The following is a 16204-nucleotide window of genomic DNA, read 5'->3' on the forward strand; positions in this document are numbered from 1 at the left end:
TCCTTCATGTAGAGCAGCTCAATATCTAATATGCTAATATGTTACTATACTCTGCTGCCTAAAGACGTGTGAGACTTTTGCTTTTTCCACTTGTTATTCCAAATTTTGGGGATGTCTTATAACTGAAGCTGTCTATTTTGAGAATTTACAGTCATTCAATTTAGTCATTGTCCTGGTTGTGTTTATCACAAACCTGTGCAGTTCAGGGCCTCAATTCCGGTAGGGTTATCAAACAAATTACCTCATGTGAGGTAATTTACCTCATGAGGTAATGACTTTTAGCAATTCTGGTAGGTTTTAGCCATGTTTTACCTCATGAGGTAAATTATGAGGTAATTAATGAGTTAATTTACCCAAAATAGCTATTCTCATGGAAATTAAGGAGCATGTTAGCACATAATTTACCGATCAGTTTAAGACCTGCCTGTACCTGGAGGTAAAGTCAATTTGTATGCATTTTGCAGTTTTTAGTGGAGTTCCTATTGCTCCTATTCAGGCTGTGTAATAGAAAAGAACAGTAGAAATACAATTCCAAATATTGACTGGATTTTCTTTAATAAGGGATGCCTATAAACATACTTTTCATAGGTTGCTACATTATCAAATAAACCTTCCCCCCTCAAAAAAACACATCTTCCAAATCCTAACTTATGGAAGACAATTAAAGATTATTTATTTACTGCTTGCTTACAGCTGAAATACCTTATGTTTTACCTATGCATTTACCTCACGTTTTACCTCATGTTTTACCTCATGTCCGGAAATGGAGAAAAATATTTCAGAATTGCTAAAAAAAGAGGAAAATACCTCATGAGGTATTTTACCTAAAAAAAAAAAATATTTATCTCACACAGCTACCAGAAATGAGACCATGTTTTAAAGGGTTGTGATAGAACCACTACCATAAAGTGGGGTTAGAACTAGAGATGAACATCTGGATCAGAAAGTATGGAGAAGCGTGTGATCAGTGTGATCATATTATGAATTTGTGAGGCTTTGATGATTACGACCATGTGCTGCTTCTGTTCCCTATTCCTAAAACAGGAAATTATTCCAACAATTCAAAGTCTTACAAATCTGTCATGAGATCAAACTGATCACATGCTTCTCTACAAATAAAAATGTCTAGCATTGTTATTTATTCTTCTTCTTCTAGTTAGGACATAAGATTGTGAACTGCACTGAAAACACAGATATGAATGGTTCTATGTACCTCACTATAAAGTGTTGCATAATATATTGGGTTTATGAAATTTCCGGGATTAAACAGCAGCTTTATGTAGGTGAGGAAGGAATTAGGAATGCTGGGATCAGCAAAAACAACTCCGCATGTTTTGTTTCTTTTTTTGTCCAGCCGAGTTCCACATGGTGTAAGATGATGAGTCAGATGGCAGTATTTTTGTACGAAAATCTGAGGTTAATGTTCTGATGTAGCAGTTACTGGATGTTTTTACAAAGTGTACTTTCCAAGACTCGTCTCAAGGAACAGAAAGACATGGAAAACAAATTCCCTCATGTTTGTATCAATCAAAAGACATTAGTACAAGTGATGGCATTATAACCATATCAGTAAATATGTCCATAAACAAATACATAAATTCCCATCAGCCTCCCTTCTCCCTCCCACCAGACGCACTTTGCACTCCCTCCATTGCCACCCTCCCCACCCAGCCATCACCCATCGTCCCTTTATGCATTAGCTGGAATAATAAAAAAAGAAACATCCAATAAATTCTCACGCACCCTGCCCCTCCCTCCCGCCAAGTTCTTCTTTCACCAATTACATCTTTAGAAAAGAAACTTTTTTTTCTAAAAAGAAAAAAAAAAGCTGTGTCCTTCAACTTGTTGTTTTGTATGTCTTCTTTGCTTTTACGATGGTCCAGCTTATAAAAATCCTCCTTGATCATGCCAAGTCGGCCACATAAATCCTCAATTCCCAATCACTGAGGTTAGTGTGATGCTGGGAATGTACTGGTTTCCCACTTACATTACACAGTAAGGCTCCCTAGGTAGCAAGGCTTTCGTCCTCCAGCAGGGGATGTGGAGCTGAAGGCAGCTCTTCAGGTCTTTATTGAGTAGGAAACACATTATAGGGTTTACCCCAGCCTGAGTAAAAGTCATCCACACCGCCGTGGACAAGTAACGATGAGGGATGCTACAGGTTTTAACAAACACCCTCCAGTAACAGGCCACAATATAGGGTGACCAAAGCACCAAGAAGCTGAGGGTAATCCCGTAAAACATCCGCCCCAACCTCTTCTCACTTTTAAACTCATCCATCCCCAAGAGGCGCCTATTGGCAGTGTGGGTGTTTTGACGTATACCCAGCAAAGTAGGTGGCATTGGTCCCCTTCCAAATCCAGCAATCCAGTTGGCAGCAGCCTGCCCTGTAGCTCCAGGTCCATGGAATGTCCAGTTCTGACTGATGGCTGGAACCATCTGCACTGGCTTCATTTTGCGGTGACGGTACTCGAAGAGGAGTAGTTTGGCATAGACAATATGAGTGGCAACAATGAGCACCGCCAGCATGAGCATGAATCCAAGGGTATCATTGGCTTTGAAGTAGCGATGCTCAAAAATGCATTGGTCCTCATCTCGGATGAATTTGTAAGTACCCACATCGAATACTGGCGGGAAGGCCATGGCGACCGAGAGTGTCCAGACCATGCAGATAACTGCAATGCACGTCCACAAAGTCATTCTCTTGGAGTAAAATCGATGATGGGCGATGGCCATGTAGCGGGTTACACTGATGCAGAAGAGCATGAATGAAGCATGAAAGCAAAACAGCACTGCCATGAAAGCAACGACTTTACAGCTTAGGAGGCTGTATGCCCAGGCTGAGCCATTGCGGATGGAGAGCAGGACAAATGGGAAACAGGCAGATGATCTGACGGCATCAGCAAGGCAGAGATCCAGCAAAAAGTAGTAAGGAGCCTTGTGTAAGGAGCGGTCTTTCAACACTAGCAGAGAAACTAGTAGGTTGCCTGCTAAGCTTGCACATATGATGAAACCCAGCAGCACTAGCTTCAGGTGGGTAGAGATTGCTGTTGACTGGGTTAGAGAGCCAGACAGCTCCTCTGAATCGCTGCCATTAGCCATGTTGGAGGCCGGCTCCAACTAGCCTTTGGTCAGCGCCCCCTTCTCCTTCTCTGCGGCTCCATATCCAAGAACAGTGGTACTCAGGGGGGCCAGGGTTGAGAGAAAGTCAAGGGAAAGGGATGGAATCAATAGAGAGTGGAAGAAAATGAGAAGAAACAGATAAGGGTTGTGTGGGAAGACCAGTATATGACAATGACTGTACAGCATATGGTTATTTAGTGAAGGAATGGATGTGGAGTGAGCAGGGGAGTGAGAGAGGAAAAAAGAGATGTTACTATTTTATCATCCGCATATACATATAGAGAAATACAACACGGGTCACATAAAGTCATGGATAAAATATCTAAGAATTATAGATAGACTTCACATAGAATTCCTGACAGAGCTATCCAGTTTTCTTGTACAGTTTAATTATGAATACAGCAAAGCTATTGTTTAAAAATATGACAATTTAAACACAGAGAAAACTAGTACGTTGTATTTGGGTTGAGGCTGGATGGTTGACTCACAGGTTGACTTCTTGGGTCTCTCAGATGCCCGTGGTGAGATTTTGTTCTGACTAGCTACTGTCTACGTTCTTTCTTCCAATGTAAGGCTTGGTTCACACATAAATCTGAACATTTCCAGTCCATTCCTGTCCTTCAGTTTTGTATCAGTTTTCAATCAGTTTTGCCTGACTGGACTGGAAATGTACACCTTTTATGTGTGAACACACCCTAATAGTAAAAGTTTTGCTTTTTCAGAGTGGGACCATCATACATTATGGAGAATATGGTAGAAAGTACAATAGGAGAAAGAGGCGCCCAGGAGTATATAAAACTATGTTAAAAACACTGAAATCGAGAAAAAGGAGACATGACTCAGAACTCTGGCTATTAACTCCTTTGGCACTGTATTGGCCTGAAGAAGTGGGCTTAGACCCACGAAACGCGCTGATATAGCGGGGAACACCGCTTTGATGGATTTATCCAGGTGATCCAAATTGATGTTAACCTGTTTCTAAGCATGCATTAGAAACCTGGAATCATAGAGACACAGAGACCATCTTTCATAGATTCATAATTAACAAGTGTTTATTGAAACGTAGTCCTTACCTTACCCATGCTAATAAATTTTATTGACAAGTGTGACTGTTGTTATTGAGGTAAGCCACTTCACCCTTTTCTTGATTTTCAGTGTTTTTAAAGAGACTCTGTAACGTCAAAAAGATCCCCTGGGGGGTACTCACCTCGGGTGGGGGAAGCCTCCGGATCCTAATGAGGCTTCCCACGCCGTCCTCTGTACCACGGGGGTCTCGCTGCAGCCCTCCGAACAGCAGACGATAGACCCGACTGTCAGTTCAATATTTACCTTTGCAGGCTCCAGCGGGGGCGCTGTGGCTGCTCTCGGCTCCGAACTACACGGAAATACCCGATCTCAGTGGGGTCCGCTCTACTGCGCAGGCGCCGGAAACTTGCGCCTGCGCAGTAGAGCAGACCCGACGGCGATCGGGTATTTCCGTGTAGTTCGGAGCCGACAGCCGTCAGAGCGCCTGCGCAGGAGCCAGGAAGGTAAATATTGACGTCATTATCCTCGGAGGGCTGCAGCGAGACCCCTGAGGGACGGAGGACGGCGTGGGAAGCCTCATTAGGATCCGGAGGCTTCCCCCACCCAAGGTGAGTACCCCCCAGGGGATCTTTTCATGTTACAGATCCTCTTTAACTTAGTTTTATATACTCCTGGAGGGGTAGTTCCAAGCCCAACAGGGTGCTACCACTGTGGAGGTGAGCAAGTGTCTTTTTTTCAAGAGAGTGACTGTATCCAGCACAGTGCCCATCCCCCCCCCCCCCTCCACACCCAAGTGGAGACAGGTAAACTTCCCCACCTGCTTTAAAGAGAGTCTGAAGCCTAAAAAAATCCTTTTTTTTACTTGACATTTATGTTAAGCAATATGTGCAGAGCTAAAACACAGCATTCCTGCAGCAGAACAATGTAATTAAACCCCCCAAATACCGGGGCAAAATTCCACGACTTTCCAGGTCGTGGATTTTGCTGCCCGGGGAGGCAGAGCTTAGCGCTGTAGCTCTGCCTCCAGTCGCGTCAATCTCCGCTGATCGCCGCCTCTCCTCGCCCCCTCTCCTTGCCCCCTCTCAGTGAAAAAAGACTGAGAGGGGCGGGAGGAGGCGGAGATCCGTGGAGATTGATGTGAGTAGAGGCAGAGCTACTGCACAAAGCTCTGCCTCTACCAGGAATGAAACCTTTCAGGGGTGAATTTTGTCCCAGGGATTTGGGGGGTTTAATTACATCGTTCTGCTGCGGGAATGCAGCGTTTTAGCTCTGCACATATTCCTTAACATAAATGTCAAGTAAAAAAAAGGATTTTTTCTAGGCTTCAGATTCGCTTTAAGTGGTCGGTTACCCCTCATACAACCCACCTTTGTGAGTAGTCCTTTATCATACTTATTATTTTTCATCTGATCATTACATATTGCACTATTCAGGCTCCCGTTGTCTCTGTTCTTCTTTTTTAAGGTGCCAAGACACCCTTTACCTTTATGGTAGAACTCCATAATCAGGCTTTGCAATGGTTGTCACTGAAGGGTTAATATGAGATTTCTGCTGGATAATTTACCACTGGAGTCTTCAAGAGATATAAGAAGTCAGCATGTATTGCAACCAAACACAGCTGAATACTGGTCTTCGGTGGTGTTCTCCTTTGAAGGACAACTGAAGTGAGAGGGATAGGAAAGCTGCCATATGTATTTCCTTTTAAACAATGCAAATTGCCCGGCTGTCCTGCTGATCCACTGCCAATAATACCTTTAGTCACAGACCCTGAACAAGCATATGCAGATCAGATGTTTGACTGAAGTTTGACTGGATTGGCCGCATGCTTGTCACCGGTGTGTGATTTAGACATTACTGATGCATGAAAGATCCGCAAGATGCCAGGCAACTGGTTTAAAAGAAAAACAATATGGCAGCCTCCATATCCCTCTCACTTCAGGTATCCCTGTCTGAGTATAAGAAGAAATGCAGTTTTAGTTACTGTCACAGATCCTTTTTAGCAAATGTCCCCCAGAATTATTAGTTCACACACAATCCTCCTCTCTGCATTACACTTACAATTACTTACCTCTGTCAATCAGTAGTAGTAGAGAACATTATTATATATTCATACTTCCTACATTCCAGATAATCTATGACAGTTTTGAAGTTTGCATGTAGCATTACCTTGAGGCTTGATTTGAATTATGTGGGCCATATGACACTTTAGAGCCAGCCATATATCATGGCATACATGCTTGGAAAGTCTTCTGTCCTACCTTTGATTCCTTGAAGTGAACTCACAGGGCTGGCACTACCATAGAGGCAAAGGGGGCAATTGACCCATAGCCCCTGAGAGCTGTCAGCCTGACCTAACCCCCCCCCCCCCCCCCCGGCTCCCCCTGACCTTTGCCCTCCAGGTTTTGTCAGCAATAGCAACTCATCTGTCCCGGTATGCTGATCCATCCATACTCCCTGTTTTACCCCAGTGGTTGCCTTTTCACCATGACTCCAAGTTGAGGGGGAAGATCGGGGTGGAGGCATCAACTGGCTTGTTGAATGGTGAATTTACTTTGGGGGGGTTGCTAAGCCCCCCACCCAGGTTAATTTTGCCCCATTTCAGCTTGAATTGGCCATGCATACTCAATACTAGAAAATTACACTTACACTATCATGTAGGTAGAAAAAAAACAAGGTCTTGTAAAAGTAATTCCTTTTAATAGCTAACTGATACTATCACAAATCAAGACAATCAAAACAACTATGATTGTGTCTAAAGATAGACGATGCCAGCCTTATGCACGGACACATATATATAGGTGAGCACGTAAGGATTTAGCCAGCTGTCATTTACATCACGTACGCAAGCACAGATGCAATTACACATTCACACACGCATGCACCCACCCACATTCACATACAGGCAGGTGTCAAATGCAGAATCTTATACAATGTTTTCTGCCTTCCTCACCCTGCTGTTACGCATTTAGACTGCATGAAAATGGATGAAGTACGAATGGACTGTAATTTACATTCCTGTCAGACACACGCATACTTTGGCAGGCTGGCGGAACAAATGAAAGTGGACCTGTCATCTCCGCATAAAAACAGCACTAATATGTTTAAACATGAAATCACATTTCTGTTGAAGGTTGTCCAGGATTTTCTTATTTCAAGCCATATTGAGAATTAAAGGGTCAGTCCACTGAAAATGGATATTGAAGGGGTAACTGCACTGACAGACCTCTCAGTATTACCAGTTGGTGGTAATGTAATTTGCAATTCTATTCCCTGTGCCCCCCCCCCCCCCCTGCCCCGAGTAGATGAAGTAATGTGGAGTGGTGACAACGTGACCCTTGGGACAGCCACAATCTCATTTCAGTGGAAGCTTAATGGGCCAGAAATAACATGCCATCAAGACATGCCAACAAGCATGTAAGAGCTTGGCACAATGCCAATAATAATCGCCTTGTAACATAATATTTTCTTGTCAGTCTGCACTGCTTATCATCCTTGTGCAGATGTTATCAACACTTCAGTGCACAATGATTGAGTATGGTTCGATTAATAAGTCATTTCATTGTGTAAACAATTAGAGCCACATTCCAGTATTTTGTCTTTATTTTAAAAGAAAGCTAAAATCACAAACCTTTTGATTGCCAAGATACATCTCGGCTAGATTGTACCCTCATTGGCAACCATTGCTGAGATCCATCACTTCCTCCAGACTGTCAAAGGGTTGAAACAAGCTTATTGTGGCAATAGCCACTGGAAGCTTGCTTTTAAAATTAAGGTGCAGGGTGGCTCTACCAAAGCAGGAAATTTGGGCAGCGGACGTTTGGGCGCCTCATAGGTGCCCATAGACAATATTGGTAAAAGTGTGCAATTTGGGTGCCCTAATACATTTCCTATGAGCACCTATGCAGCTCCCAATATTTTTCATTTTTTTGAGGGGCAGAATTGCGTTGTGGAAGGTGGGGCAGTTAAGGTTAGGTGGTCGTGGGGAAGAGGTTAGGCGTGGGAGAGGAATTTTTAACGTTTCTTTAAGGTTAGGCATGGAGAGGGGAGTTGTTTGAGGTTAGGCTGGGGGAGGGGTTAGGGTTAGGTATCGGCTGGGAGGTGGTTAAGATTAGACATAGGTAGGGTTCCGTGTGAGACTAGGATTAGGTTTAGTTGTAGTAAAATATTGATAAAATTTACTGATTTAAAGGGGTGCTATGGTGAAAATTATGCTGTTCCATTATCCCCATCATCAGTTATTTAATATGGACAGCATATTTCTCCAGAGCTTGTGTTAAAAAAATAGCTACTAACACAAATTCTGCTGTGCTACACAGCTGAGCTGCGTCATTACATCAGCTTAACCTAATAAGAATGCATTGGGCTCAGCTGTTTCCCTGCTTTCTAACTGCTAGCAGCCTTCCCTCTCTGTCAGCCTACAGCTGATTTATAACGTGGCTCACACACTCCAGAGTCGCTGTTATGTCTCATATGTAGCAATAATATAACTAGCGAAGTAAGTAACTACTGTAAGTAGCAGCCTGATTATTTAGTTACATGTGAGAAACAACAGCATGGCTCTGGAGTGCCAAAATATAAATCAGCTATGGGCAGAGAGAGAGGTAAGGCTGCTCAGCCCGACACTTTCTTATTAGGTTAAGCTGATGTAATGACAGAGCTCAGCTATGTAGCACAGCATATTTTGTATTACTAGCTATTTCTTTAACAGCATAAATTTTGCCATAGTACCCCTTTAAAAATGTAGAATATCCTTAAATATATATTCTACTTGCCGAAATAGGGTGCCAAAATTTCATGGCGCCTCTTTTTCATACAGTCACCCAACCTTCCCTAAGCTAGTGCAGTTCCCATGGCCTCATCTCTGATCTCTCCTGCTGCCATCTGTGGTTTTGCGTATGTGCCTTTTTTAACCATTCAAAGTGCACACAATTTTAAACATTTTTTTATTTTATTCTCTTATTACTGACCACGGTCTCAAATGTTATATTTACTGGGAATGTGGGAAATGTTGTTTTAGTTTCTGTAAGCACCACTAAAGGCTTTTAATACATTTATAATGAAAATATGAATCTTATAAATACTCATGCAATGATCATGTGACAAACTAAATTAAAAGAGGCTGTATTTTAATTCTAGAGTCTTTCTGCTTTCAGACAATAGTTTAAGGAGTTTTAAATCCGCTTTCGGCTTGTAATGTGTGGTTATTTGGTGCATGGGAAAAATGTTAAAAATGGCTTGGCTATCAGAGATGCAGTTTTGGAATGAGAGCCTGGCAGCCAAAGGGTTAATCCTATCTTTGGGAATTTTTCTCTGTTCAACCAATCCCTTCAACTTACTTAAAGGACACCTGAAGTGAGAGGGATATGGAGGCTACCATATTTATTTACTTTTAAACAATGAAAATTGCTTGGATGTCCTGCTGATCCTCTGCATCTAGTACTGTTTAGGTGCGTACACACGCACTGTTGTAACAAACGACGGGTCCGTCAGACCCTCCCGCTGGGCGGACCTTCTGCCGACAGTAGGACGTGTGTACAGTCTATCGGCAGACAGATAAGACTGTTTTTGACAAATCCGCTGTGCCATAGCCATAGACACACAGACACAGAACATTTATGTCCCACATTTCTCCTAGTGGACTCAAAGCTGCAGAGCTGCAGCCACTAGGTGCGCTCAGTAGGCAGTAGCAGTGCTAGGGAGTCTTGGCTAAGGTCTCCTACTGAATAGGTGAGGCTTAGTGAAAAGGAAGAGCCAAGATTTGAACCCAGACACAGAGTCAGGAAACCAATAGCCTAATACAGTGTAGTATGTACGGGTAGTTGAAATGAAGTATGATAGAGTAATAAGCTATTGTCACAAAGCAGGATTACCTCAAAGGCAATCACTGTAAAGGCAGGTGGGGAGATCAGACCTGACCCCACCCAGGATTAAGAAGTCGCTCTCTGTAGATGAGGAAAAAAGGGGGTAACACCCCTCTACCAGAGGTGGACCTGATATAGCGTAGTATGGATACAGAGGCGCCAAAAGGATAAAAGTATCTAAAATGTTTAAAACATGAGGAGGAAGTGGTGGACTTACCTCTTCCAAGCAGACACAAAAATTGCCAATGTGTGTCAAAGTATTTACATACTTCGGGGGACAATGCAATGCGTTTCGCAGTTTTGATCCCGCTTCATCAGGTAATAACAATGGCGCAATAGCATATGTGGTCAGTAGAAGAGCCAGGCACCTCTGAGGGGCCCCCTCTCATTTTCTGCACAGGTAAACTGAGAACCAATGCTATTCAATTGGCTAGTGCACACTTGAATGTGTTTTCCCTAAGCAGATAAAAACAGTGAAGCACTGCACGCATTTTCTCTATCTATTACATTAGCTTCTCTGTCATAAAACGTGCATGTTTTCACACATACAAATACACATGGTATGCAGAAAACGCATACAGAAAACCAACAGACGCATGTGCTCCGAGCCTCAGCTTATTACACTCACTCTGTCCAGCTCTGATGAAACAGAACTGACTCTGCAGGCTTCTCCAGCATCACTACAGTACAGAGCACTTGGGGAGGGGTAGAGAGGTTGGGGGCTGGGCGTTGTACACAAAAGCCTGCTGCACACTGAATAGGGACTGTCTACAAAACTTTGTATGATTCGTTAGCAGTGGCTGAGCAGATGCAGTCATTAGAACAATTGTGCAGAGAGCAGAAAGGTTTTTTTTTTTTTATCTCCATGCCCTTCAGGCCTGGATTTACCTCACAGGAGCCTAGAGGCACAGATGCCCTGGCACCCTAGACTCCGCCCTCCACGAACCTACAAACCCCCCTCCCCCCAAACCGCAGCACAAGTGTGCTGGCTGGCCCAGCTGTTACTTCTCCTTTAGTTTCCTTGCCTGTCATAGGTATCTACAGTTGTCCCTTAGTATTAGGTAACGAGAGCTATCCTCAGTATGAAGTAGCTATTGGTGCCCCCGGCTGAAGGGAGATCTTGTCAGTGGAATGCTGAGAGCAGAGTGAGTAACCTCACATTTACACTCTCATCAGGACTCTGCATAGGGAAGGAGGGAGGGAGGCACTGGGGGAGGGGAGTGAGCCCCCTTTCCATCATCAGGCGCCTATAGGCATGTGCCTACACTGCCTTATGATAAATCCGGCCCTGATGCCCTTAGTTGTCAGTCTCTCAGGACAGGGAAAATAAACTTCTCCCTTCAGTGGGCCCAAAGCTGCTGATGATTGGATTTTTGTCAAACCAAAATTTGGATTTTCTTGTTGGTTGTGATTGATAGAAAGCAAAGATTGGTTCGTTGATGGTGTAGTGAAGTGATTTTTTTGCTAGAAATTGAATTGTTAGTGGCCACCTTTAAGCAGTACGCTATCCAGCTACTATAGGGGATTTTGCAGGGTGTCCTCTGTGTTGCTACATTTGGGAGATTAGCCTCAATGCAAGTACATTGTATTATTGGTCAAAGCTGCATTCTTAGCCAAACATACCTACACTAGTACCTTAAACTTTGCTTCGTACTATTTTCAGGGTCATAAGTCTCCTGACCCCATATCTAATTGTTGTGCTGCTGCACCCAGCCCACTGCATTCTGGTTCACTATGGAGTTCACAACACACCATAATAACACTTGCCTTGTGTCTAGCTTTTTCTTTTTTTACTTGTATATTCTGCTTTCTACGTTATTTTATATAGCTATGATAATCACCCCTAAAGCCTTGCACAATATGGAGTGTATGGAATATTTTATGGTGACATTTCCCTTTGCTTTGGAATACAATTTTTATGAAGCTGTCAGGTTGGTCTAGAATAGAATCGCTTGACCTTTCATGCAGTTAAATGTGCAATGGAGGTGTTATTTTTGGAAAACTTCTTATGTCTGCGAGAGGTCGAGTATAGTCCAAATTCTTTAGCTGTTTCTCATTATTTTTCTTTTTGAATGTAATCTATCATTAAACGCTTTCGTTTGAGGAAGTATCCAGCTCCTCTGGAACACAACAGCCATTGAAGGGAGGGTTCACTGAGAAATAAAAATACTAATCCACTTACATGGGGCCTCCTCCAGCCCGTGGCAGGCAGGACGTGCCCTCGACGCCGCTCCGGAGACTCCCGGTCTTCTCCGGTGGCTCACCCGACCTTGCCAGGCCGGCTTCCGGGTCGGGCTCTTGTGCGCTCCAACATGCGTCTCACGCGGTCGCACTGACGTCATCTGACTTCCTCCAGGCTGTGCTGCGCAGGCGCAGTAGTTCTGCGCCTGCGCAGTACAGTCTATAGGACGTCCGATTACATCAGTGCAACCGCGTGAGACACATGTTGGAGCGCAAGGAGAAGCCCGACCAGGAAGCTGGCCTGGCCAGGTCAGGTGAGCCACTGGAGAAGACCGGGAGCCTCCGGAGCGGCGTCGAGGGCACGTTCTGCCTGCCACGGCCTGGAGGAAGCCCCAGATAAGTGGATTCGTATTTTTTTTTTTTTTTAAACTCCGTGGATCTTCCCTTGAAGGTTTATTTATTGGCAGAGGACTATGCAGACACACAGATCCTTTATTGGTATTGTATCTGATGACAAATCACTTTACAAGCTGATTTCTCAAAAACCAGTAGGTGCCACTTTATTGTGTACTGTAAACCCTGGTTATTATTGTATAGTGGTGAAAAAATAGAAATGCTTTTCTGGGACAACAGAACTAAGATACTGAGGGTTAGTGCCGTGTGTGTGGATGTGTGTGTGTGTGTGTGGGGGGGGGGGGGGGGGGGGAGTACATCAAATGGGGCAGCACCTAATGTGTTCTTTTCTATTTCTTATTATATTTAAGGCATAGGCAAATCAGACACAGGGATGTGATTTTAACATCTAAATGGGCATTGCTGATTAGCATAAAAAAGAGCTCAGAAAACAATAACGATAAAATGGCAGGTACAATTATCTGTATAATTAAGCTGCAATAGTAATCTAAGACTTCATCCAGGAAAATATTTTGACCCAGGCTGTACATAAACAGTATGTACTGTATATACTCACATATAAGCCGACCTGCATATAAGCTGAGGTACCCACTTTTCCCTCAGAAACCAGGAAAAAGACAAATAGACAAGACAAATAACATTTATATTGCGCTTTTCTCCTTGCGGACTCAAAGCGCCAGAGCAGAGCAGCAGCCACTAGGGCGCGCTCTATTGGCAGTAGCAGTGTAAGGGAGACTTGCCAAAGGTCTCCTACTGAATTAGTGCTGGCTTACTGAACAGGCAGAGCCGAGATTCAAACCCTGGTCTCCTGTGTCAGAGGCAGAGCCCTTAACCATTACACCATCAGCCAAAAGTGATTGACTCACGTAAAAACCCCATCCCCAGTACAGCCCCCTCAACAGTGGCCAGATGTGCCCCAAGGATGATACTACAGCTGTGTCTCAAGATGCCACTAGATGGTGTCGTAGATATGAGACACAGCGATTGCCACACAAGAAGAATCCCCGATCATTGCACAGCTGACACATTGCTTGCAGGCTCTGCTCCACAAGCCAGGGGACAAATTTAATCTCGAGCAGCGTGCTCTGCACATCATGTTGCGGGGGATGGGGACACTGATTCAGCATGGAGTAAGCTGGCAAGATCAGGATCACTAGTACACAATCCTCATGCTCCTCTGCCAGTAACAAAACCTGCTCCACCATCCATTCTGCTCCACTGACTCACATATAAGCCGAGAGGTTAAATTTCAGCACATTTTAGTGCTGAAAAATTAGGCTTATACGTGAATATATTACACACCATATAGGAGATGTTTTAGGAGATGTTTGTTATGTGGATTCCTTTATTTTGGCCCAGTGAGGTGTAGCCTTCCAATTTGATATTGGTGACTGAATGACTAATTAATACAGGTTAATATATTTCTAGTCACAAGACTGGGAGGACAGTACCGGTAGATGCCTCGCCTGGACCACCAGAATGGCTAGAAACAGCCCTGCATCGGAGATTCAGCAGACATTTAAACTGAATTTAGTGATTGAACTGGAGGGTTTGCACATGGCTGTGTGACTGTACTGCTCCATGCAGAGTACACAGCAGGAAACACACTGCAGAGTGTCCCAGTCTAGTCTCTCTTGGTGGAAGCTCAGATAATTAACTCCCCAGAGGTAAAGACATCACAGGTCGCAGGGAGTTTATTATCGGAGCTTTCTCTGAGAGCAGCAGAAAACTTAAGCTGCACACAGTGGCAAAGTAATAGGCGATACAGAAGTTGCAACTGCACTGGGGTCCCCGATGGGTCCAGGTTGAACTTGGTGAATGAATTTCTTTTCTCACCCAAACTGACTGTAACTATTTAACATGGGGCCCTTTTCCAGTTGCTGCAATAACTCTTTATTGGTGCTGTAGTGTTAAAGATCACCTCTAGATAGAATTTGAAAACATTAAAGCAGCAGAGACAGCCATATTATCCCCGGAAAAAAACATAGGTATAAGTAAATAAATACTTGTTCTGCTCACATAACACATGTATTGTACTGTCCACGTTTTGATTTCAGTGAATTTTATAAAGAAAATAAAAATAAAACTGTTCCTGGCATTTTCCATTTTTACTTCTTCTGACTGAAGCCAATGCTGATGTAATTTCCTCCCTTATTCTTTTTTTCTCCTAGAAACTGCACTGTCATATCTAGCTTGCTTTGTAAACACATGTGAGCACAGCATAGATCATATTTCAGCAGCTTCTCCCTTCTTAACCTGGCATTACACTGAACAACCCTCAGTACTAAAGAAATTGTCCGCAAAACTTGTAAACCAGGAGCGTGCTGAGGGCCCACCATTAAGAGCTATACCATAGAGAAAGAAGGCCCACATATATAGCACCACTCTAACTGATTAGATAATATAACAATTTTATTTCAAGAGATATACATGATAATCATTGACACAATGGGGATTTCAATACATAAAAACATTTAAAAAGAACGCATAGGGCAGCACGGTGGCGTAGTGGTTAGCTCTCTCGCCTTGCAGCGCTGAGTCCCTGGTTCGAATCCCAGCCAGGGCACTATCTGCAAAGAGTTTGTATGTTCTCTCCGTGTCTGCGTGGGTTTCCTCCGGGCACTCCGGTTTCCTCCCACATTCCAAAAACATACAGATAAGTTAATTGGCTCCCTCTAAAAATTGGCCCTAGACTACAGTACTTACACTACATAATATAGACATATGGCAATGGTAGGGATTAGATTGTGAGCTCCTTTGAGGGACAGTTAGTGACAAGATATATATATATATACACTGTACAGCGCTGCGTAATATGTCGGCGCTATATAAATACTAAATAATAATAATAATAATAGTCCTAAAGCACCAGCTGCAGTATGGTATATAACCTGTATGTGTATATGAATGTGTGTATACACATATAAATGATGGAATAATTCCACATGGAAATGAATGCCAACTTGGTGGGCTACAAATAAGAGCCCACCAGTGGTAGAACCCGGGTTCAGTATCTATATAAATATAAAGTGCACAATGAAAATACAATAAAATACATCTATAGAAACAAAGTGCTGAGTGCAAACAAACCAATGAATTATAAATGGCAAGGACTGCAAATGACAATACTGATAATAGGAGCAGCCTAATAGTTAAAGTGCATGAGAGACAAGGAGTGAAATTAAATAAAGAGATACTTAGCCCAGGATGTGTTAAAGAGTTAAAGTATGTGTTAAAGTTCGGTGTCCCCTCCTCCTCTCAAAGCAGGGTGACGCCTGCGAACCTGGTGGAATGTCTGAGGGGATCCCAGTCTTTCCCCAGCTGCGTCTTTAACACATCCTGGGCTAAGTATCTCTTTATTTAATTTCACTCCTTGTCTCTCATGCACTTTAACTATTAGGCTGCTCCTATTATCAGTATTGTCATTTGCAGTCCTTGCCATTTATAATTCATTGGTTTGTTTGCGCTCAGCACTTTGTTTCTATAGATGTATTTTATTGTATTTTCATTGTGCACTTTATATTTATATAGATACTGAACCCGGGTTCTACCACTGGTGGGCTCTTATTTGTAGCCCACCAAGTTGGCATTCATTTCCA

At 43.3% G+C, this 16204-nt stretch overlaps 2 protein-coding genes across 3 annotated transcripts in view; one reads left to right on the plus strand and one right to left on the minus strand.

Moving 5' to 3' along the window:
- The window catches only part of LOC137527680 (forkhead box protein P3-like), a 332205-nt gene that overhangs the window by 98172 nt on the left and 217829 nt on the right, over positions 1–16204 (plus strand). The gene's annotated exons all lie outside the window — the stretch shown is intronic.
- Positions 1741–16204, minus strand: part of GPR173 (G protein-coupled receptor 173) — a 74082-nt gene continuing 59618 nt past the window's right edge. Inside the window, exon 2 of the mRNA XM_068249793.1 lies at positions 1741–3298. Coding sequence (XP_068105894.1) covers positions 1984–3102 — 1119 coding nt within the window. The 5' untranslated portion in view covers positions 3103–3298 and the 3' untranslated portion in view covers positions 1741–1983. The remainder of the gene's footprint in view (positions 3299–16204) is intronic.

Source organism: Hyperolius riggenbachi, chromosome 8 (assembly GCF_040937935.1).
Source record: "Hyperolius riggenbachi isolate aHypRig1 chromosome 8, aHypRig1.pri, whole genome shotgun sequence".
Classification (NCBI taxonomy): Eukaryota; Metazoa; Chordata; class Amphibia; order Anura; family Hyperoliidae; genus Hyperolius; species Hyperolius riggenbachi.